Source organism: Mercenaria mercenaria, chromosome 2 (genome assembly GCF_021730395.1).
Source record: "Mercenaria mercenaria strain notata chromosome 2, MADL_Memer_1, whole genome shotgun sequence".
NCBI classification, from domain to species: Eukaryota; Metazoa; Mollusca; class Bivalvia; order Venerida; family Veneridae; genus Mercenaria; species Mercenaria mercenaria.
This window is the reverse complement of record NC_069362.1, coordinates 25,680,450-25,706,287: the sequence shown is the minus strand read 5'-3', so window position 1 is coordinate 25,706,287 and position 25,838 is coordinate 25,680,450. Positions and strand designations below refer to the sequence as shown.

At 36.6% G+C, this 25,838-nt stretch overlaps 1 protein-coding gene across 2 annotated transcripts in view; it reads right to left on the bottom strand.

Annotated features, from left to right (window-relative positions):
• The window catches only part of LOC123562038 (vitamin K-dependent gamma-carboxylase-like), a 134,825-nt gene extending 109,936 nt beyond the window's left edge, over window positions 1–24,889 (bottom strand). Inside the window, exons 1-2 of one of the 2 annotated variants that reach the window (XM_053532996.1) lie at window positions 24,758–24,889; window positions 3,684–3,815 (exon numbers count right to left, since the gene is read on the bottom strand). In XM_053532996.1, the coding sequence (XP_053388971.1) occupies window positions 3,684–3,712 (29 nt within the window). In that variant the 5' untranslated portion in view covers window positions 3,713–3,815; window positions 24,758–24,889. Of the gene's footprint in view, window positions 1–2,881; window positions 3,004–3,683; window positions 3,818–24,757 lie in introns of those variants that run through there. The other variant, XM_053533017.1, reaches the window with a different exon arrangement.
• Window positions 24,890–25,838: the final 949 nt, after the last annotated feature.

The window sequence follows — 25,838 nt, the reverse complement described above, 5'->3', positions numbered from 1 at the left end:
CAAGACAAGTGTCCTGTTTGCATAAAACACCTTACGCTTTTCTCAATACTCTTGATGGAATTTGGCCATGATCTTATATAAACTGCAAAGTGCCAGCTCCACTAATAATAGATCATCACTGGTACCACCGGCATCTATCTACAAATAGTTCAAAACCGGCACCATACTGGCACCACTAAAAATATATCACTACCTGCACCACAGTATCGCTAAAATTAGAAACCGGTGTAACAGCCCAGTTTTTCCCCCAGTCAGTTCTTTCCCCAGGGAAAAAACTGACTAGTCAATTCTTTCCCCCGGGGAAAAAACTGACTAGTCAGTTTCTTCCCCCCTTAGTCAGCTTTTTCCCCCCTTGGAATAAGTTTTCTGGTAGGGAAAGAAACTGACTAGTTAGTCAGATTTTTCCCCAGAGAAAAAACTGACTAGTCAGTACTTTCCCCCTAGTCAAGTTTTCCCTTCAAGTACTGGATTCTTTTGGTATTGTTATTTGGGATACAAGTGTCTATTCATTTTCCATTTAAATTTCAGATGAAACGGGTATTGTTTTTCATTTGAATAAACCTATATGTTTCTTTTTTTGTAACTTTAATCATTGTTTTTTTTTGTCAAATCAAATTTTTAAACTTCTGCTGTTTGATTGCCATTACTATTTAATATCGGTCAGTTGCGGGGAAGAAATTGACTGGTCAGTTCTTTCCCCCTTGCATATACTTGACCTATCAGGTGGGGGAAAAAATTGACCAGTCAGTTCTTTCCCCCCAAGCCAGTACTTGACCTGCCAGGTGGGGGAAGAAATTGGCCGGTCAGTTCTTTCCCCCCTAGCCAGTACTTGACCTGTTGGTAGGGGAGAAAAAATTGACCTGTCAGTTCTTTCCCTCCTAGCATATACTTGACCTGTCAGGTGCGGGAAGAAATTGACTAGTCAGTTCTTTCCCCCCTAGCAGATACTTGACCTATCAGGTGGGGGAAAAAATTGACTGGTCAGTTCTTTCCCCCCTAGCCAGTGCTTGACCTTTCAGGTGGGGAGAAGAAATTGACCGGTCAGTTCTTTCCCTCCTAGCATATACTTGACCTATCAGGTGGGGGAAGAAATTGACCAGTCAGTTCTTTCCCCCCAGCATATATTTCCCTATCAGGTGGGGGAAGAAACTGACCAGTCAGTTCTTTTCCCTCTAGCATATAGTCAAGTGGGGGAAGAAATTGACTAGTCAGTTCTTTCCCCCCTTGCAGGTAGGGGAAGAAATTGACCGGTCAGTTCTTTCCCCCGTAGCCAGTACTTGACCTGTCGGGTGGGGAGAAGAAATTGACTGGTCAGTTCTTTCCTCCCTTACATATACTTGACCTATCAGGTGGGGGAAGAAATTGACTAGTCAGTTCTTTCCCCCCTTGCATATACTTGACCTATCAGGTGGGGGAAAAAATGGACCGGTCAGTTCTTTCCCCCCTAGCATTATACTTGAACTATCAGGTGGGGGAAAAAATTGACTGGTCAGTTCTTTCCCCCCAAGCCAGTACTTGACCTGTCAGTGGGGGAAGAAATTGGCCTGTCAGTTCTTTCCCCCCAGTCAGTACTTGACCTGTTGAATGGGGAGAAGAAATAGACCAGTCAGTTGATTCCCCCTAGCATATACTTGACCTATCAGGTGGGGGAAGAAATTGACTGGTCAGTTCTTTTCCCCCTAGCATATACTTGACCTGTCAGGAGGGCGAAGAAATTGACTAGTCAGTTGTTTCCCCCCTAGCCAGTACTTGACCTGTCAGGTGGGGGAAGAAATTGACTAGTCAGTTTTTTCCCCCCTATATATAGATAGTACTTGACCTGTGGTGTGTGGAGAAGAAACTGACTGATCAGTTCTTTCCCCCCAGCCAGTACTTGACTTGTCGGGTGGGGGAAGAAATTGACTGGTCAGTTCTTTCCCCCCTAGCCAGTACTTGACCTGTCGGGTGGGGAGAAGAAATTGACTAGTCAGTTCTTTCCCCCCTAGCCAGCACTTGCTCTGTTAAGTGGGAAGAAATTGACCGGTCAGTTCTTGAAGAACTGACTGGTCAATTTCTTCGCCCACCTGACAAAGCAAGTACTGGTTAGGGGGGATAGAACTGACTGGTCAATTTCATTTCCCCACCCAACAGGTCAAGTACTGGCTGAGGGGAAAGAACTGACCAGTCAATTTCTTCCCCCATCTAACAGAGCAAGTACAGGCTAGGGGGAAAAGAACTGACTGGTCAATTTACTTCCCCGGCCTTACTGGTCAAGTACTGGCTACGTGGGAAAAGAACTGACCAGCAGTAATTTCCTTACCTTAGAAGAAATTGAAACAGGAAAAAGGCAAATTAAAAATACAACAGAAATTAAAATAAGTTCATTTAAAAACATTTCTTTAATTTACACAAAATATGAAACATACATGTATTTCTTATTTTATATGCAATTAAAATGAAAACCGACTATCGGAAATGAAAAAAACAGGCTAGTTAAGAATAACCAAGAATAACCAGTTCCAATTCACTAACGGGAAATAATTGACTAGCCAGGAAAATTGATGAGGGGGAAAAGAATTGACTAGTTAGTTTTTCCCCCCATAAGAATGATCAAGAGTAACCAGTCGCGATTGGGGGGAAAAATTGACTAGGGGGGGGAAATAACTGACCAGTCAGTTTCTTCCCTGGGGAAAAAACTGACTAGTCAGTTCTTTCCCCCGGGGAAGAAACTAACTAGTCAGTTTTTTCCCCGGGGAAAAAACTGACCGGGGAAAAAACTGACCGTTACACCAGCACAAAGCCAGCACCATGAGTATCCCAGAAAGCCATGTAAAAGCCAAACCAGCCTCATACCGGCTCCGGTATGCAGCATCACATTGCACATAAGGCAAACTAAACTTGCCTAGTCAGTAACGGTCAACTCCTCTGAAGAACTTCACAACTGCTGAAAGCAACCGGTTAGTGAAGATGTCTAACCTGAACAAGAGAGCACTCCCTCCATGGCTCACACCCAGCCAAATCATTCTGGGTGAAAATAAAAGTTAGAGATTGGTAAAAATGCTAAAGAATTTGATTTTTCTGAACTATTTCAAAAGTATGCAATGGTTTACTACCTTCTGCATTTTCGGTTATTTATAAGAATATCTTGCAAAAATCTTATGTCAATAAGTTTGTACCACTATTCGCTTTCTGAGTACTCACTTTTTACGGATTTTTGAGGGAAATTATTTTTTGCTTAAAATGTTTGGGCTAGTCCCTCTAAATTTTGTTTTCTATTCTAGGTCTTGCAACCACAGAGAGGCTTTTCAGCTACCCTGAAGTCTTGGTTCAGGCATGTTAAAAATGTGAAAACAAAATTAATATATGTTGCATGTGAACAAGAAAAAGTAGAACACTGAACAAAAAAATTAAATAGGAACCTAACTGTACGCTTAACCATTTTTTAAATAAATAAAAAAAACATCATTTCTTCTTAATTCTATTTCATTTTTTGTAAAAAAGAGAATAAATCTGGTTCTCTTTTTCCTACAATGCTATATAACTAATATCATTCATCTTAAAAAAAAAAAGGCTGTAAGAAATAATTTACAATCAAGCTTAATATGAAAGAAATAAAATATATTCCGTATTAAATCACAAGACAATAGTCATGCTTGAATATAACAACAACAAAAAATCTGAAAGAAAAATCAAATATAACAAACCTGTATCTTGTGTCACTGACTTGTGTCATCGAGGAAATCCCACACTATTATGTTCCTCTGCCTCTGCATGACGGCAAATGTCACCTCAGAGCAGAAGTCATTACAGGATGGCCGTCAATGGAAACCTTTAATCTACAAACGAGAAAGCTGTAAAGTAAATGGATTTTCCTAATGACAACAATATCATACCCAATTCAGTATCCAGTGTAAAGGTAATATATGCTTTATGGTGCAATTATAAGCCATTTTAAGGAAACAGTAAATACTGTCTAGCAGAAATAGCACTTTTTTGCAATTAATACAACTTAAATATAGAATGCTGAAGACAAATTTAACAATGGCAACAAGTAATAGAATCTAATAATTCTGCTAAATATATGGTAAAATTTGAATCTGAAAGGCTTTCTTTTTTAATCATTTCTCCAATAAAACCTACTGTTGCTCAAAGAAAAATACCTTCATCAAAATAGTAATTTTAAGCCTGTTGCAAGGACTAATATAAAGAAAAATTTATAGTGACTTAATTATCGAAAGGAAAATGCAAAACACAATTTTCTATAATATATAGAAAAGTTTTTTTACTACATTATCCATTAATCCATAATAAAATTTGATAAAAATTTTAAGAAATTAAGCTATTCTTTTTACCAATCATACACTAGAAATGTCAGCCTTTCAGCAGATTACATAATATCCCTGTAACACTGCATTCAAGTACGAAATAAAAACCAGCAGGCCCTGTTTTCATGAAAATACTAAATTTTAATTGACTTAAGTACGTTAATGCTTAAGTTTTTGCTTTTCTTGGGTAAATAAATGTACTTAAAGGCCCACCACAACTTAGTGACCTACTTTTTCCTCCCACATTAACTTCTGCAAAATCATTCTGATAATACTGGTATAATAAAGATATTCTACCACGTGACAGGTGGACACTTTAGGCCCTTCCTGAATTAATGTCTTTTTATAACTTCACCTGCAAACTTATTCAATCAATCTCTTTTCAGCATAGTTTTAACAAGAGCTGTCCATAAGACAGCCAAGCTCGACTATTCGAAATATTGTCACAGAAGCTGGAAATTATTACCCAAAATGTTAAATATCAAAAGAGTTTTAAGTTCAAAAGGGGACATATCAGAGTTATGGGACTTGATGCTATCAACTAGTTTTATAACCCCGAAGAAACATGTTAAGTTTCAATTCAATATCTGCATTAGTTTTGGGGATAGTAACTTGCATGTAAAACTTTAACCAGAATTTTCTAAGTCCAAAAGGGGGCATAATTTGCTCAAAATACATGTTAAGAGTTATGGAACTTGACCCAGTGAGGTAGGTAATTGATCTAGAAAAAGAATAAATAAGTTCCAAATCTATATGCCTTTTAGTAATAGCTGTATGTACTTGCACGCAAAACTTTAACCAGAATTTTCTAAGTCCAAAAGGGGGCATAATTTGGCCAAAATACATGCCAGAGTTATGGGACTTGACCCAGTGAGGTAGGTAATTGATCTAGAAAAAGAAAAAATAAGTTTCAAATCTATATGCCTTTTAGTAATAGCTGTATGTACTTGCACGCAAAACTTTAACCAGAATTTTCTAAGTCCAAAAGGGGGCATAATTTGGCCAAAATACATGCCAGAGTTATGGGACTTGACCCAGTGAGGTAGGTAATTGATCTAGAAAAAGAAAAAATAAGTTTCAAATCTATATGCCTTTTAGTAATAGCTGTATGTACTTGCACGCAAAACTTTAACCAGAATTTTCTAAGTCCAAAAGGGGGCATAATTTGGCCAAAATGAAGGTCAGAGTTATGGGACTTGGTGCTATCAACTAGTTTTATAACCCCGAAGACACATGTGAAGTTTCAATTCAATATCTGCATTAGTTTTGGAGATAGTAACTTGCATGTAAAACTTTAACCAGAATTTTCTAAGTCCAAAAGGGGGCATAATTTGCTCAAAATACATGTTAGAGTTATGGAACTTGACCCAGTGAGGTTGGTAATTGACCTAGAAAAAGAATAAATAAGTTTCAAAGCTATATGCCTTTAAATGATAGCTGTATGTACTTGCATGCAAAAACTTAACCAAGGTGTGACGCCGACGCCGACGCCGACGCCGACGCCGACGCCGACGCCAGGGTGAGTAGAATAGCTAGACTATTCTTCGAATAGTCGAGCTAAAAATATAGAAAGATAACTGTCTGAAAGATAGTGTGGTCTAAACTTACCTTAATACCGCAAATACTCTGCATACTGCTATAATTATATTTAGCCATTAATTATAGGTTTCGATGGATATCTGACGTTTTGAAATTTGAACATCACCAAATCTTTACATTTTACATGAAAATTGAACAATTTATAAAACAGGTATATTATTTACAAAAACATTGTTAATTTTTTTATGTATGCTTGAATTCCCGAAACGGGACCACTTTAAGGGGCCACACTTCTTGACAGTTCAGCGCAATTTTCATAGAACAGTAACTGTTGGTGTTTCATATCTTCCTTTTGATGCATTTGCAGTAATATCCTAGTGCTTAAATTTCAAATTACCAGGTTAAACATAGTTTTCAGGAATTTTGAAAATTGTTTATTTCTAATTTTATACAAATGGAGTTCTTTTTTAAAGGGGGACAACTTTTTGAGAGTATTTTACGTGCAAGACAGTAGGGGACAGTAAAACATGTATTGGACAGAGATTGTTGGTAAAGATGTTGTACGTTTACAAACAATTATGAGATGTTCATTTTATGGTTCATAATCTATTTTTTAATGGAATAATCATGTCTCTTTCATGAGTCAGTATGTTCATTTTTTAACGGCAAACTGTGAAAAATTGCATATGACAAGACAAATAGAAAAAAATGACACTCCTTAAATTGAAAATTAAATAAGTTTTTCTTTGATTTAATCATTTTTTCTATTTTTCCGTCGAACACATTTTTTGACAAACGACCATTTGCAATCAAATCTATGGGAAACAATTACAATAGACATGATTATTCCATAAAAAGAGAATTAAAAACCGTGAAATGAGGTTCTCACAATTGTTTGTAAAACAACAACAATTTTACCAACAGTCCACTTGTTCAAAACATGTTTTATCTTAGTGTCCAGTACCATCCCATATTTAAAATATTCTCAAAAAGTTGTCCCCCTTTCACTTAAAAAAGAATTCCATTTGTAAAGAAAAAGAAATAATCAATTTTCAAAATTCCTGAAAATGATGTTTAACATAGTTATTAGAAATTTCAGCACCTGGACATTCTTGCAAATGTATCAAAACAAAGATATGTAACATTTCTTTGAAAATGGTGAGTTTTTAAATGTGCTGAACTGTCCAGAAGTTTGTGGTCATATTTCAGGTATTCAAGCACACATCAGCAAATTGACCATACTGGCTTTTAGAGTAATATACCTTTTACTGCTTTCATTCTAAGATTTGGTGACGTTCAAATTTCAAAACATCAAATATCCATCCAATCCTTACACATTGTCTTGGCCTCATATAATATGTCATTGTCAATTTGTAACTAGATACTAATAAACTTTGATAATGTGGCAGTTGACCTCAATACAATCGACACTGTTTATTTTCCAATACAGGTAAATCCAATGATTGCTTTACAATAGATCTGTGATGGGTTATCTTTGAACACCCCTGGACTTACTGGACTCAACTGCCACATTATCAAAGCTTATAAGTACTTGTATTTCTCATTTTTTTCATGCAAGTCATGTATAATTACCATCATGGAAATAAAAAAAAATACAGTTATTTTGTGGCGCATCTTTAAGTCAATTAAAAAGCTTACTTTCCAGAGATCACTTCCCTGAAATTGGGGCCTGTTTTGCATCTTTTAACTATCTGTAAAGAATCTGAGTTTTCAGAATTACATGACTGTGTAGACTACTATAATTATGTTATATTACTTTTCTAATAAATTTCACAACACCATTCAGTATCAATAATATTATCAATAAATAGTTTCTTAACTCTTACCCTTCCAAATTTCTATTATGACCATGTCTATCTTTCAATTTGGGCTGTATCATTAACTGCTCGAAGAGATGCTTACCAAAAAGATACTGACTGAATGGCAAACAGTACAGATCTTGATCAGACCGCACAGATGTGCAGGCTTATCATGATCTACACTGGCCGCAAAGGCAGAATCACTCATGTCCAGCATGATAAATGTTAATACTTCAATCAGTTTTCCCTTTTGTTACACTAGCAACCTTGTAAGATCAACCCACAACTAAATCTAAACAAGACACAACTTACTTAAATCCCCCAGTGGGGATTTGTCTTACAAACAAAGAAGAATAATCATCATCAATCATTTTCCATTATGTCATCCGTAGAATCTCTACATAAATCATCAGTCAGCGTGACTCTCCCATTGTGCCATATAAGGCTTCCAGATACAAGATGTCAAAGCTAAGCCTTGATTGTTCACCAAAATCAAAATAGGAAAAAGTAAATATAAACCAGAAAAGCATCTGCAAATCTGTTTAGCAGTATATCACAAAACCACAGAAAAGTTTAGTAAACGAACAATATCTTTACAAACAACAAATACACTTTTTACTGTTCTGTCCAGTAGAATTGGATACTTAAAATATTCTAAAAGAGTTATCCCCCTTTAAAGGCAATGCCATTTGTACAGAAATAAAAGTAAACAATTGTCAAAAACGATATTTAACCTAGTTATGTAAAGTTTAAGCACTGGTACATTGTTGCAAATGCATTAAAACGAAGACAATTTGTAACAGTATTTGAGCAAGAGGGCCATGAAGGCCCTGTATCGCTCACCTGACCTATTGACCTAAAGATTATCAAGTTTAATATTCTGACCAAGTTTCATTAAGATATGTTCATAAATGTGGCCTCCAGAGTGTTAACTACTTTTTCCTTTATTTTGACCTAGTTACCTAGTTTTTGACCCCACCTGACCCAGATTCGAACACGACCTAAAGATCATCAAGATTAACGTTCTGACCAAGTTTCATAAAGATATAGTCATAAATGTGGTCTACAGAGTGTTCACTAGCTTTTCCTTTGATTTGACCTGGCGACCTAGTTTTTGATCCCACCTGACCCAGATTCCAATTTGGCCTAAAGATCATCAAGATTAACATTCTGACCAAGTTTCATGAAGATACAGTCATAAATTTGACTTCTAGATTGTTAACAAGCTTTACCTTTGAGTTGACCTGGTGACCTAGTTTTTGACCTCACATGACACAGATTCGAAACTGACCTAGAGGTCTTCAAGACAAACATTCTGATCAATTCCCATGAGTTTCAAACTTAAAATTAGGTCTCTTGAGTGTTAACAAGCTTTACCTTTGATTTAACCTGGTGACCTAGTTTTTCACCCTACCTGATCCTGATTAAAAATTAACCTTAAGATCTTCAAGATTAACATTCTGACCAAGTTTCATTAAGATATGGTCATAAATGTGGCCTCTAGAGTGTTAAGTAGCTTTTCCTTTGATTTGACCTGGTGACCTAGTTTTAGACCCCACCTGACCAAGATTAGAACTTGACCTGAAAATCATCAAGATTAACATTCTGACCCGAGTTTCATGAAGATGCATCACAAATGTGGCGTCTAGAGTGTTAAGAAGCTTTTCCTTAGATATGACCTGGTGACCTAGTTTTTGAACCCAGATGACCTAATATTGAACTCTTCCAAGATTTTATTGAGCGTAACATTCTGACTAAGTTTCATTAAGATTGGGCCAAAATTGTGACCTCTAGAGCGTTAACAAGCTTTTCCTTTGATTTGACCTGGTGACCTAGTTTTTGATCCCAGATGACCCAATATCGAACTCGTCCAAGATTTTATTGAGGGTAACATTCTGACCAGAATGTTAACAGTCAAATTGTTGACGACGACGGACAACAGACAAAGGGCAATCACAAAAGCTCACCTTGCGCACTTTGTGCTCAGGTGAGCTAAAAATGATGAGTTTTTTAAGGCGTTGAACTGTCCAGAAGTGTGGCCCCTTAATTCAGTCCCTTTCCGGAATATGTATGTAAGTAAATTGCCCATGGTTTTAAAGAATAATATACATGTTTTATATGCTATTTAATTTTCATGTAAAACAATTCTTTCTTTTTCTATTATTTGGTGATGTTCGAACTTTTTTCTTCGAAACATGGACCTAACTCTTAAGATATTTTTATCTAAACTTGATGATCAGGCCTTTCTGATACATTAACAGTATAAAGGTCATTTGGTTTCAACTAAAATCAACAAACCTCTGCACAGGAAACCTTATTTCTGTACACTCGGGTTGAGCAACAAAACTACCAAATTGGTTTGTTTAAAACAATGTGAAAAGTTATAATTATATTTGCCAAAATAGACTATCATCAGTTTACGGATTTCTAGAAATAAATAGTTTATCATCAGCATACATCCCATTTCATAGCCCCTTATTCAGCTGAAAAGAACTTACTGAAGGAGAAAAGTTCACATGATGATGCTACAAAAACATGAAATACAGTACAACCTCTCCAGAGTGGCCCTCTCTTAAGCAAAAACCTCTCTATAATAACATCATACCTAAGCTGAAATATACTGTCAAATTTACCTCTCCAGAACAACAACCTCTACATAACAGTCAATATTTATTATTCCAGTTTTAGTAGTCGCAACTTGACCGCGATGGTTGACCTTAGGCTGATTATTCATATCGATTATTTCATTATAGTAATCAAGGGTGCTTAGGGTAGCCGTGTATATTTATATTGAATTAGTCTGTATACATTGCAGTATCAAAGTATATATACTAGCATTTGATCAGTTAAAACTTTCCAATATACTAATTTATATTTACATAAATTTATATTTCCTTTTTCTCGTGCAGCCCGTGTTTTACGTACATTTCTTTTCAATAATAGGTTGTGCCTCATTATGTATTGTAATGCAAAGGTCAACCATCGGGTCAAGTTGCGTCCACTATAACAATTTTGATGCTCAACAAGCTACTTACATTTGTAACAAATATATAACCCAAAAATCTATATGTATTTTAATACATTTATGAGAAAGAAAGAAATAAATATTTTTATCTTCTTCAAATTTATGTTGGCTGTCCCACAGAAATAGAGAGGGGCTCAATCTGGATGAGTTGTTAAGGTTTTTGACTTCTAACTGGTGGCCCATCACTGCTTTGGCTTCGAAGCCTCACAATAGGGTATAGAATTTCTTTCATGTGATGATCATGAAGTCATCCATCTGGCTTAAAGAAGGATGATGGATCTATCCAGGTGCCCATTTATGGTCTTCCTCCTCATCAAAAGCTGGAAAAATGCTATATGACTTGTATTGATATCATGTTAAAGGTGGTCAATCATATTTGAGCATTTTACGACATTTTCCTTTTTTTTTGCTTTTTGTATGCTTTGTTATAAATCTATTTTAGAAACAACTAGATGTGTGCCGACAGGACACTGGTGCCCCTTTTCTTCACTGTGTATGGTTTTATGATTCTAGGCGAAATTCTCTTCAGGAAAACTGCAACATAAACTTTGAAAGTCAAGGACCATAACTCTGGTCTGGCTGAGTAAAAACCAGCTGCACAACACATGCTATATAACAATCCTCGCATGTTTTATGACTCTAGGACAACTATTTTCTGAGACACATGTGACATAAACTTATATACCCTTAATGCATTTTTTGACTATATCAAGGGCAACAACTCTGGTCTTGCATAGTGAAATCTAAAAACAACTCACAAATTCACATGCTGAATAATATTACTACAGGTTTCATGACTCTAGGTCTTATATGTTTTAACACATAATATTATGCGACACAAACTTATCAGCACTTAACATGTATTTTTCACTAAGTCAAGGCGAAACTCTTGTCTGGCTCTATGAAATCCAAAATAGAACACAAGGTGCACAACATCATATGCTTTATGTCAATCTTGTAATGTTTTACCACTGTAAGTCAAATAGTTTTTGAGTTCACGCAACACAAATTTTTATGCCCTTTTATGCATATTTTTTACTAAAATAGGGGCCATTAACACTGGTCTGGCTGTGTGAAATTCAAAATAAAACAGAAGGTGCACACTTTCACACGCTATATATCAATATTGTAATGTTCTGGAGCCTATCTTCTTCCAAGTAATGTTTTACAACTCTAAGTCAAATCCTTTTTTGAGATTCAGGCAACACAAACTTTTATGCCCTTTCATGCATATTTTGGACTAAGTCAAGGACTACAGCTCTGGTGTAGCTGTGTGAAATCTCAAATAAAACACTAGGTGCACAACTTCACATGCGGAATGACAATCCTGTGAGGATTGATGACTTTGGACAGACAGATGGACAGGGCAACTCCAAGCCCCCTTCCCCCCACCCCACCCCCAAAACAATGGGGGGGGGGGGGGGGGGGGGAGAGTGGAGGCAAAAAAAGTTAGATCCCTATTAGAAATGTATGTTGATATTAATAAAATTTTGTATATTTCATATTGCCATAAATTAAAATCTATAAAAATCTGAGTTTTTTCTTTTATTTCAATATAACTTCCAGATTTACATTTGCATTTGACACAGGGATTTCCACAATCTGAACTAAATGGCAACTTTTAATCTGGTTGTAGCTACAGTGAAACGCCGCTCGCTCGAGCATCGATGACTCGAGCACCCGGGCTCGCTCAAGCAATTCATGTGGTCCCGGCCGATTTCCTTCTATTTTCTATGTGATATTACCATGGCTGGGTCGAGCATCGATAACTCGATCGCTCGAGCATGACACCTGGTCCCTGTGTGTTAATTTACTCTTTGTTACTTTCTGGCTAACTCGAGCAGAGGTGTCAAAATCTTTCACACCTTCGGCGGTCAGAATGTGTCGGTTAATTAAACATTTTCACACACCGTTGAAATTGCATAGTCTATTCCCAGACTATCTTAAATGTTTGTTTGTCGGTATAGTTGATCTTATGATGAGAATAATTATTGATAAAATCTTAAAGAAAAGTTTTATTGATCAAATATCGATCAATTACTGATTACTTAAAGCATCTTGTCTGCGGGATCGAGAAGATAGTTATGAGATCTTAGTATTTTAATCAGCAATTGTTTGCATGCAAATGAAGGAAATAATATAGCCGTTTCATAAAATTCAGACGATAATTATGATATGCACTTGTTGATGAATAAAAAAAAATCTTAGTTGTTTCTTCACATGTGCCATTTACAAATTATATATTGAAACGTCTATCAATAGATAACGTTTGTAATACGTTTGTTTTTGAAAAATGTCACAAGTATATTATTATTACGCATCACCGTTTACTCTGCAAACGGTCCCAATGACAGTTGGTAAAACAAACTTTAGTTTTCTTCGTATGTTGGTCAATGTTTGGGTCGCTCGAAACCATGGATAACTCGAGCATTTTGCTCATCCCCTTGCGACCTCGAGCGAGCGGTGTTTTACTGTATATTTTCCCCTAATCTATTTTGGTTGTGCAACCAAATCTCAAAGGGAGGTAACAGTAATAATTTTCCAAACTTACTTTCCTAATGAATTTCACCTAAATATATTACTGTCAATGCAAATCTTTAATAAGTATAATATAATAAGTGTTATATTAATACTTTATGCTTAAATATCTCCATCAAGATAAGAAAAACAAATTTTAAAAGTGTGATGTTAATGTTTCAAACAAATCTGGTACTTGACCAAAATCTGATTGTCTTTAAAACCCAACAAGAATAAATTCTTCACTACAGAAAATTAATTTCCTGCAAATATGCCAAGTCTTGTTTTTAATTATTCTGTTACTATGGGAACCAAGGGAGCGATTACAAATAAAACCAATATTGTATCAGAAATACACCAGAATAGGACTTTAATTTTCAATGTGATGAAATGTGTCCTGCAATTGATCCCCACTTCATGTAAAACAAGAGATCACAGAGTGATCTTGGCGCCCACCATTGAGCCATTTTGTGATCTTGGCGCCCACCATTGAGCCATTTTTGAATGTTCTAAATTTCAAGACTAGCTCAAGGTCAAAATCTAGGTCAAATTTCATTTCAGTACACAACACTGTGCATATGGTTCATGCATGTGGTCTAAATTTGAAAACTGCAGCTTGAGAAATGTAAAAGTAGGTCACTAGATCAATTTCAAGGTCAAAGTTCATTACGGTACACAAAACAATGCATGTGCTTCTAATTTGGAGGCTGTAGTTTGAGAAATGTGAAAGTAGATACTCGGCAAAAATCAATGTCAAATTTCAATTCAGAACACAAAAATATGTACGTGGACCAAATTTGAAGCCTGTAGCTTCAGAAATGTGAAAGAAGGTCACTAGGCCAATCTCAAGATCAAATTAAGTTCATTTCAGTATACCAAAACTATGCATGTGGTCCAAATTTAAAGGCTGTAGCTTGAGAAATGTGAAAGGAGGTCACCAGGTCAAAATCAAGGTCAAAACTATGCATGTGGTCCAAATTTGAAGGCTGTAGCTACAGAAATGTGAAAGTAGTTCACTAGGTCAAGATCAATGTCAACTCATGTTAAGGTTCATCTTGCCACTCAAAAATAAACATGTGGTCCTTATTTGAATGTTGTACGTTATGGACAAGAAGATTTTAAAAGTTTTTCCCTATATAAGTCTATATGGACCATGTGATCCCTGGGGCGGAGCCATATTTGACCCTAGGGGGGATAATTTGAACAAACTTGGTAAAGACCCACTAGATGATGCTACATTACAAATATCAAAGCCCTAAGCTTTGTGGTTTGGACAGGAAGATTTTTCCCTATACAAGTCTATGTAAACCATGTGACCCAGAGGGCGGGCCATATTTTACCCCAGGGGAATAATTTGAATAATCTTGGTAGAGGACCATTAGATGATGCTACATACCAAATATCAAAGCCCTAGGCTCTGTGGATTTGGACAAGAAGATTTTCAAAGTTTTTCCTTATATAAATCTATGTAAACTATAAAAATAAACAAAGGGCCATAACTCACTCAAATTTTTTTTTAACCAGTCTGATTTACAGGGGGACATAACTAGAGTACCAATTCATCATTCTGACAAAGTTTGGTCAAAATCCCCCCAGTAGTTTTTGAGGAGATGCGATAACGAGAAATTGTTAAAAGACGGAAGGACGGAAGGATGACGGACCACGGATGCAGAGTGATTTGAATAGCCCACCATCTGATGATGGTGGGCTAAAAATCTGTTGAAAGCGCGTGTATAAATTTATGTTCAGTTATAGCAGCCACCAGTGCTGATATGACTGTACAACTTCTCCACAAGACTGAGCCATTTGAGTGTATGATATATTATATTCTACAATATTTATATGCACCCTTTTCATGATAAACATGTTCAAAGGTGCTTTTACATCCATATATACATAAAATACTGGTATACAATGGCCAAGGGCCCCAACTCATCCTTTATCAGTGCAAACATAGAGCAATCTGACCAGAGGGACAGAGCAAGACGAAGTCCCCAGAACATGGAAAGAGAGAGAAATTTAAGATACTGGCATGTCTGACTAACTTACCCTATCTCTTTGTGAATAGTTAACGTTGGTCTTTAACATTCCAACTGTAGAACATTGATACAAAGTAAGCCTCCTTTCCTTATAAGAACCAGTACTGGCCTCTCTAAGTAGGGTGGCACACACTCACAGGATCTCAGAATTTTCCAGTGCCTGGACCAGAATTTGAATCCTGGACCTCTGGATCTTGGTGAAGCCTATTACCATCATGGGACCTGATGAAACTGCACAACCGTCCTCTAATTCTTCCGTGTATCTGTATTCAGGCTTTTTGTAAATAGATAACTCACTGCCCGCCAGACCAAATTTTGCATAATTATGCTCTTTTTTCTTGAACTAATGATGCCATTGGAAATTTACTGAGATAATGTCTCGTCTGTAACCATAATAACTTTCATAGGTGTGAAGAGCCCTGGCACACATGTCACATGATTTGGTTTCCAGTTATCTGAATGACTTTATGAGCCGCACCATGAGAAAACCAACATAGTGCATTTGCGAACAGCATGGATCCAGACCAGCCTGCGCATCCACGCAATCTGGTCAGGATCCATACTGTTCGCTAACGGTTTCCCTAATTGCCGTAGGCTTTGAAAGCGAAGATCATGGATCCTGACCAGACTGCGTGGATGTGCAGGCTGGTCTGGATCCATGCTTGTCGCAAACGCACTATGTTGGTTTTCTCATGGTGCGGCTCATATGTGTTTCTAACTGGAGGAACTAAGGACCGAACTGATGACCACTTCTTTTACAGTCTGGTGTAAACAGATAACAGACCATAGCTTAATGAGATCTTATATAGCTGAGAATCAACATATTTTGTAATACTCTGCAGCTAACCTGTGAAAATACTTGTATAATATCTGGTAAAGTCCTCATTTCAAGACTTAGATATCCAATATCTGTTATATGTATCTCTCTAATTGCTACATTTGTTAGATACCTGAGACAGTCTGTCTGACCATATACAGGTAATTACTAAAATATCTCTTCAGATATCCAACTTTATTAGGTGCTTTCAGCAAATTATTAAAATACTAGAAACAAATATGTGATCATTTCACAATAACAGAAAAAGAATGATGTCATTGGACATCGGGTCACACATACTCTACAGAAATATACCATGAAGTCTATTTAAAGTCACCTACCTGAGAAGGACCACGACCTTTTCACCTTGCTTCTGACATCCATAATGCAGTTCATTAAAAAAGATTTAAAAAAAGTCTATTTACTTTATCTTATTTATTTAAAAAAAGTGTAACCATTTGAAAAAACTCGAGAGAGAGGAAGAGGTTCTACAGTGGGTACTACAGATGAAGTTTGGTGAAAATCAATAAAGCAGATCATGACAATAAGTTGTTTGAATTTTTTTCCTATTTTTAGTTCTGGCAGCTACTACCTGCAGTCAAGTAGAAACTTCTGAATATGACTGAGAAAGGTATATCCAAGGATGCCTCAGACAAAGTTTAGGAAAGATTTTTTGTTAAAAGTTTTTATTAATACTTCTTTAAAGCCCTGAAGGTCCTTGAAATGGACAAAGTTGAACTATTTGAACAAGTCTGAGAGAGGTGCTCCAGGATGCTACAGGGCAAACTTGTAATGATCAAAGGAGAAGTAATCTTTTTTTCTCAGTTATTGCTGCCACTAAAATGGCCAAGCTGAAGCATTTGAACAAACTGAGAGAGGATAATACAAGGATGCTACAGACCAAGGTTGGTGAGATTCATTAAGTGGTTTATAAGAAGTTGTTTAAAAGTTCTTCTATTTTTAGATCTTGTAACCCACAACAAGGACCAAGCAGAAGCATCTGTACAACATTGAGACAGGAACATAAAAGAACTGGGTGTATCCAGCTGGTTATGAATCTAAATGGCTCATATATTTTGCCCATAAACACTGTGGGCAAGAATGGTTAATATTGGATCAGAACTACTAAGTTGGAGAGCAAGCAATTTTCACATTTTTGAGTAATTCAAAAGCCGTAACTTCAGACAGCCTTGAATAATCCAAATGGTTTTCAAATTTGGCTGAGATACCATACCCATAAACATTATGAGCAATTTGGTATGCACTGACTAGGACCTTCTCAAGTTAAAGAGCTGACACTGTCAATTTTCACAATACCTAGTAATTCAAGGGTCACAACTCCTGAGCCTCTAGGAAAATCCAGCTGGTTATCAAACATGGCAGAGATATTATGCCCATAAACATTGTTATCAAGATTAGTGCATATTTGATAGGAAATGTTCAAATTAAAGAGCGGACAACTTTACTGAATGCCACATGCCCACAGGCCATGGGTAACCACATAGTACAACCTGTTTTATGGGATGTGCTACAGACCATTAGCTTAGTCATGCAGATATATCAAGTTTTTTTTTGAAGATCTGCAAAATTAAATCCAGAAAAAACAAGGAGCTGCGTTCAATAAACGCTTGATGCCCCCGGTGGCATCCTTGTCGATACAAAGCAACCTAAGTCCAAAACGAGGTCAAGGTCAAACTGAGGTCAGGTGATGTTTGAAGACGAGGAATGGTCACAGGTTACATATGTATTAGTATCAATTCATTCTTGTAAGTGGTATTGATGCTAGACGAAACGGTCCCATTTGGTTAACCAAGAGATGGCCCATATAAAGCAACCTAAGTCCAAAATGAAGTCAAGGTCAAGGTCAAACTGAGGTCAGGTGATGTCTGAAGATGAGGAATGGTCACAGGTTACATCTGCATTCGTATCAAGTCATTCTAGTAAGGGGTATTGATGCTAGACGAAACGATCCCATTTGGTTAACCTCGTACGGACGGAGGGACAGGGCAATCACTATATGCCTCCCACATCAGTAGATGCTGGTGGCATAGAAACAAATAAAATTCCCATTCATTCAATCTTCAAAAGCTGAAATCCATTTATTCATATCCTGGCAAAATAGCTATTTTGGCCAAACCAAAAATAATGGAATGGATCTGTATAACAAATTGGAGAAGGGATCAGGCAAGGGTGTTATAGATCAAAACTGTCAAAGCTTCCAGGCATATGTAATGACCTAACACTTTAATTTGAACATTTAAACACAAAAGATATTTGATACAACATGAAATATTTCACTTATAAGTTTACACTGAAATACAATAAATATAGCATTTTAACTTTAGACACAAAGGGAAATAACTAACAATATAAATGGCTAGTACATTTATCTCCAATACAGCTAATTTCTATTTTGACTAGATCATCGGCAAATAGGTTTGTTTTTTTTAAATGAATCTCTTCAAAATTAAATCCTTATTAATAGCACTTTCTTACGATTTTTACATTCTCCCTTATCTCTGACTTGAGCTGAGTCTACAGAAAACAGGGGTGTTCATAGAAGAAGAAATATTGCAGTGTCCATATAAGAACAGAAACAAATTTTATTATAGATTTCTTGATCCTAACAGACTTTGTAAGTCGAGGCTATCTTTTAGTTCACAATTTAATGTATGGACAGTACAACAGGTGCTTCCTACTCCAGCTTTATTCCACTCACACTACTTCAGGACAACAACTCTGTATGAAGTAACTGCAGTACAAGCTTCATATATTACCAAGCAAACATGCAACATCAATACTAATTATATATACCTGTTAAAGGATCAGTTTTTAAGCAGATTACAGAGTAAATCCTAGACAATCCTTAAAGAGCCATGTTAAATCCTAGACCAGCATCACTCATTAGTCCTAGCATTTTATTTTGATAAAACACTTTACCTCCAATCACAACTCCGACACTTGAGATATAGATAAAAGTTGGTATTAAAAAAAAACAACTTATGTCTAATGTTATATTTCAGCATGGACTACAAGTATCCCCTTCAATACCTAGCTAGAGGTTGTTTTTCATGAAAAATGTATGTCTCCAACCACTTACCATGCAGAAATTGTAAAATGCTACAATTTAAGGGCCATAACTACACCATCACTGAACCATAACATTCCAACTAGGCTTGGCAGTGGTAACTCCTGTAAAGTTTGGTGGAACTCCAACCAGTGGTATAGGAAAAGTAGCACTGGTCAAAGAGTTTTGACTAATCAAGAGTCAAGCCTCTGCTGAAAACCATTTAACCAGAACATGATGATAATATGCACAACTATGCTTCACACTAATCACTCATGAGGTTTAGTGAAATGCAGCCTAACTGTATATAACAAGTAGTGTAAACAGTGTAAACTATTAAATATCAAGGGGCCTCCGTGGCCGAGTGGTTAAGGTCGCTGACTTCAAATCACTTGCCCCTCATCGATGTGGGTTCGAGCCTCACTCGGGGCGTGGAATTCTTCATGTGAGGAAGCCATCCAGCTGGCTTACGGAAGGTCGGTGGTTCTACCCAGGTGCCCGCTCGTGATGAAATAGTGCACGGAGGGGCACCTAGGGTCTTCCTCCACCATTAAAGCTGGAAAGTCGCCATATGACCTATCATGTGTCGGTGCGACGTTAAATCCAACAAAAAAAAAAAAAAATTAAATATCAAGGGCCATAACTCTGCTAAAAATCACTGAACCGGAACATGCCGATAATCTGCATGAGACTTGGCACTAATCTCTCCTGTAAAGTTTAGTGGAATTCCACCCTATTATACAATGGAGTGGATAAAACTTCATAAAATTTGATGAATCAAGGGCCACAACTCTGCTGAAAATCATCAATACAGAAAAGGCTGACATAATGCACAATAAGGCTTGGCACTGATCACTCCTACATTCCATTTCTGGTGCAATGTAATACAATCAGTATAAACTTAGTTAATAACTGGTACAGATTACCAATATCTACAGAAAGCTGTCAACGCAACTAATTAGGTGCACTCTTCATGTTGAAGGCAAAGTAGGTAATGGAATATGATTTTTCATTACATTTAACGAATTACAAAAATAATGAAAAACATTGATTACCTGGTACTATTCTGTCTGATGAATACCAGATATTTAGCAATACTGCCACTGACATACATTTCTACATCTGCAAACGTTTTAAAGCTGTACCTGTTATAGCTTTTGAGAAAAGGTGAACCTAAACAAAAATTTTAATCAATAAACTCAAATTTACCAAGTACAAGAAGGGCCATAATTCTGACAAAATGCATATCAGAGTTATGGTTCATTACGTACACAGTCAACAAGTGTGCAAAGATTCAAAGCTGTATCTCTTATAGCTTTTGAGAAAAGGTGGACCTAAACAAAAATTTTAACCAAGAAACTCAAATTTTCTAAGTATAAAAAGGGCCATAATTTGGACATAATGTAAATCAGAATTATGGTTCTTGGCCTACTAAGTCATCTAATGATGATAAACGAGTATGTAAAGTTTCAAAGCTTCAGCTCTTATAGTTTTTGAGAAAAGATTGACCTAAACAAAGATTTTAACCAATGCGGATGATCAAGTGATGACAATACCTCGTAGATCTTTTTCAAAAATCAGACGAGTTAAAAACTGTGATTGACTTATCACCTTGTTGATATTCAATACACAATGTACTTTTAAGTAAGTGTTTTCTGGTTTTGCCCAAGGCAACCAGTTATTACAAACACCAGTTCCAGTTGTAACACCAGTTGTAACCCTACAAACATTTTCTCCATAGCAAATGCCAGATACAACAGGCGTGAACCAGAACCAGAACCCTACGGAGAATGGGTTTATCAACAGTCCATTGACAAAACAGAGTACTTTAATATTTATTTTCATTTTGCAGGGTTGTTTACAAATTAGTGTTTTATAACCTATAAATTTGGTGTTTTGTAACCTAGAAACAGCCATTATGTGTCATTTCAGCTATTTGTAACATTTCCTAGTTACAAGTATTTGATAAATGCAGACTGATAAATATAGATTATGTGTGGAAATGAGCTGTAACATTCAGGATTTGCAGTTTTCATTTTTCAGCATAATAAATTACATATTTTCAAGTTGTTTGATTTATTTTTGTGAAACTTCCTTTTCAGATATATATCATTGCGAAAGGATTTTTATCTTGCCTATAACTGCAAAATAATTTCTATGTCAGACGTATTTTGCGGAAGTTTAGGCAAAATTTGATAATTTAGATTTAATGCTTTCTCTAGCATTAGAATACTGCATCTTGTCAGTTGTTGTATACAATTTTATTTTTTAAAACTTCTATCTTAGAAAATGAGGAGCTTAACTTATTTCATCATGTTATGCTGATACCAAGTATAAAATATAGATTTTACCAAGAGAGACAACTCCTGTTGGAATGTTACTAACTGCCCTTAATGGATTACACACCGTTTTCCAATACTTAAATTGACTTATTTTGAATTCAGAATTAATTGAACAATGATTCCCACTTCAAATTTTATTCTGTTATTCAGAAAGTCAGAATTTGAATTTCTTTTTATAATACGGAATATTTCATTTGATACTTATTACTGTTAGCTTCCAGAATGTAGGAGACATTCCAACAAAGTGGGGAAGTTTGAAGTTAAGTCAAGCTTCACTTGTTTATTCTAAATTTATGAAATGATTTAATTAATTTTGTATACTTGTGTATATAATATATCCTTAAAGCTATCGTATCAGTTCTCCGTTGTATCATGTCTGTACTCTGTGTTCCGTTGTATTGTGTTGTAATCCATGTTTGTTTTATTGTGTCCAGTCATGTGTCCACCCGTGCATATGAACTTGTTTTGTAAGACAGAATACGTTTTGATTGGTCAGCTATGCTTTCTGCACGAATAACAACTTTTTGGCGCAAACTAACATTTGCATGGCCCACTATACATCATTCTTTAGAATCATTTTCGAGTGAACACAAGTTCATTTAGAACTACGTTTTAGTAAACTTACTTTTCATTATATTTAAGTGTACTATTTATAGACGTATCTGATAAGCAATTTTATGTGGCATTTGTTCTTTTAGTAATAACCATGAGAGATGTATTTTGTGAAATCTGCATATTTCCATGTTGCAATTGTTGTATTACAATCTGTATTGTTTCATGTTCCTGATTTTACTGTTTTATGTTTTAAGTTTTCTTTGTATTAATATTATACTGGTACGCTGTGCAATAAATGGGAAAATCTATAACATGGTTGAGTTCACTATAATACCACTACTACACTACACATACACAGGAGATGATTTTTTTAGAAAGAGGCTAGGGGTCTGGTTTTCAGACTCCTGTGCCCGAGTCTTGAGGTACAACACACCTAGATACGTTCAGAGATTACAATGGACAATGTTTTTCAAATATTTTCTAAGTTGTTGCAAATACATAAACCTTAACAACACACCCAGATACGTTCAGAGATTACAATGGACAATGTTTTTCAAATATTTTCTAAGTTGTTGCAAATACATAAACCTTAAATTTTATTTCATTGTAAGAATAAATCAAATAATTGAAATCACTCATCAACACTGGTCCAGTGTGACTGAATTATAATATTCATTTGTTTGCTACAGCTTCAGATTTTTTTGTTGATTTTTTCATATTGAATTTGAAATTCTAACAGCGATTTCGGATAGTCACCGCTATTTAATTTACTCTAGCAGTAAAACGAATTCAACAATTCATGAGCACAATCCATGTCTTAAATACTAAAGGAAACATTAAGTTTATCTTTTAATTCATTGGCACCCCACTCTCCCCCCAAAAAAACAAGAATTTGATAAAATTTTCTGATTACGGCATACAAATTGCTCTTTATTATTTATCAAAGGTTAAATTTGCGATCTTAGGATTAAAGAATTATAAGTGCTTCTGTTTCCTGTCACTTACAAAGGTAAATTTTTGTTACCATCGCTTTGTGAAACAATGAATTAACATAAATCTGTAGAGCTTTTGAGCGACCCTATTTTAAGAACAGATATAAAACCATTTATACCTTACCCCTAGCAATTTGCTGGTACCCATTTAAACAGGCCCGAATCCAGGGTTGGGCCGAGGGGTCCTGCCCCACCGGTTGGCTGACAAGTGACCTATACTCATCAAAGATTCAACCTACTATTTTGGCAATGGAATATTTTTCCTCAAAATTTTAACCCAGAAACGCACCAGAGGCCACCATTTCAAACCTGTATTTCAAAATTTTCCAGGGGGAGAGCCCCCTGACCACCCAATCAAGAGGGGAGTAACATAACCCTACAATACCTAAAAATGCACCAGAGGCCACCATTTCATGCCTGTATTTCAAAAATTTCAGGGGGAGAGCCCCCTGACACCCCTAATATGACGGGAGTACACCCACCAGTAAATGCACCTGAGGATACCATTTCATACCTGTATTTTAAAACAAAAACAGGAGAAGACCCACCTGAATTCCCCTAACATGGGCAAAGGCACCCCCTACAATAACTTGCTATGCGCCTCGGCGATGACGTTCAAAACTGGTGCCCCCCCCCCCCCCACCCCCCAGTCAAAAATTTCTGAATCTGGCCCTGTTACAGGTGGGTCAACTGAGGCAATCGTGACAAAGTGCCTTGCCCAAGGACACACCACAATGGGAGTAGCCAGGGGCCTTCACCTCCATAGGAAATCGTCTTAACCCTAAAGTAAACCCTGGGAGAGAAAATACCAAGGTCCCTACTGGGACCTCATGATCCGTAGACGGACACTCTAACCACATCGCTAAAGTGTTAACCCAACAGCAAGGCTGTTGGAAGTGGCCTATAAACCTACTATCACTACACTTCTCCCCCTTTACTTTTCAGAGCTTACCAGCTCTCCAGAATGACATTCCATGCACACCGCATGAGTCCGTCAAACACTTCTGACACCATTAAAGTAAACCCTGGGAGAGAAAATACCAAGGTCCCTACTGGGGCTCGAACCTCCGACCTCATGATTCGTAGGCGGACACTCTAACCATGTCACTAAAGGGTTAACCCGACAGCAAGGCTGTTGGAAGTAGCTTATAAACCTACTATCACTACACTTATCCCCCTTTACTTATCAGAGCGTACCAGCTCTCCGGAATGATACTCCATGCATTACGCACGAGTCTGTCAAACACTTCTGACACCATTAAAGTAAACCCTGGGAGAGAAAATACCAAGGTACCTACTGGGGCTCGAATCCTGGACCTCATGATCCATAGGTGGACACTCTAACCACGTCCCTAATGGGTTATCCCAACAGCCTTGCTGTTGGAAGTGGCCTATAAACCTACTTTCACTACAGCCCTGAGCCCTCTGGACCAATGCGTCAAACAACGAGAAAAATACGAGAGCAAACTTTTGAAAACATCTCCCATTTTTAAAGATACAATATAGTCTCCTCTTTGTAAATACCGTTCTCACTATTCATATTGATTACCGTGTACGGGTTGTCTAGAGGTCCAGTTACCGGACCCCTAGGCCACTGCCTTTTTTAGTTAAAGCAGAGAAAATATGAGATGTCATGATTGCAAATTTGGAAATCTAAGTAAGGATATTAATGATAAAAGATGTTTTCTTAAAAAAATAAAGGAATCTATAATCAGACGTGTATAAAATACCATAAATTACCTGTAATACCAATGTAATCTTTTCAATTTTGACAGCTGCGGAAATTCTCCTTGGAGAAGAGTATGCTCAGGGGAAGTAACCGCTGCCTACCCCCAAAGAAGTTTACTGCAGGCAAGATCTTAATTTAGCCCAAAGTTTACTGAAATACAATAAACTCCAATGGTATGAATAAATTAATCCCTTACAGTTTACAACCAGTGACAGATTACTATGACAAGGCTTATTCAGTGAACATAAGTGGAGAATACTATACTGTTGAAGGTTCAACATCAGTAGTGAAAAACTTCTATCTCCATTTCTAGGGTTAAGATACAGAATACAGGCGTCAAGTACCAAACATTATCTTTGCCTCCTACCTTTCAAAATGAATGTGATAAATGTAACTTATTATAGTGGTATCTTTGATATGGACATCTTCAGACAGTGCAGCCAAAAGTGTGATCCCTAAGTAATCCACAACTATTTGTTAAACAAGAGGGTCATGATGGCCCTAGATTGCTCATTTTTTCTAATAATTTGGTAGATGGTCACCAAAGGAACATTGCCTTGGCATTGTTTTGAAGTTCAGCCCGCAGTTTCAATAAACATTTTCAAAGTTTTCCATATAACCATACTGGAAAAATTAGCCCAGCCCACTGGTGGCCAAGTTGTTCAACAAAACAGAATTTGGTAGAGAGTCACTTAAGGAACATTAAACTTATTTTGGAATTGGTCCAACAGTTTCTGAGATCAAATAGCCAATGAGAAAATTAGCCCAGGCATTTGGAGGTCATGTTTTTTGACAAATCAGAACAGCTTTAGAAAATTGGCAGAGGATCACCCACAGAATGTTTCTGTGAAATTAATTTGAAGTCAGGTCAGCAGTTTCAAAGCTGAAAATTTTCAAACAGCCATACTGGATAACTAGCCCCACCGCCTGGTTACAAGTTTTTGTAACCAGAATAATTTAAAAGAATTTAGTAGAGTAACCTAAAGAACATAGCTGTAAAATTATTTTGAAATCAGGCCAGCAGTTTCACGAGAGAAGATTTTCAAAGTTTTCCATACAGCCACACAGGGTAAAGCCCTGCTCCCTGGTGGT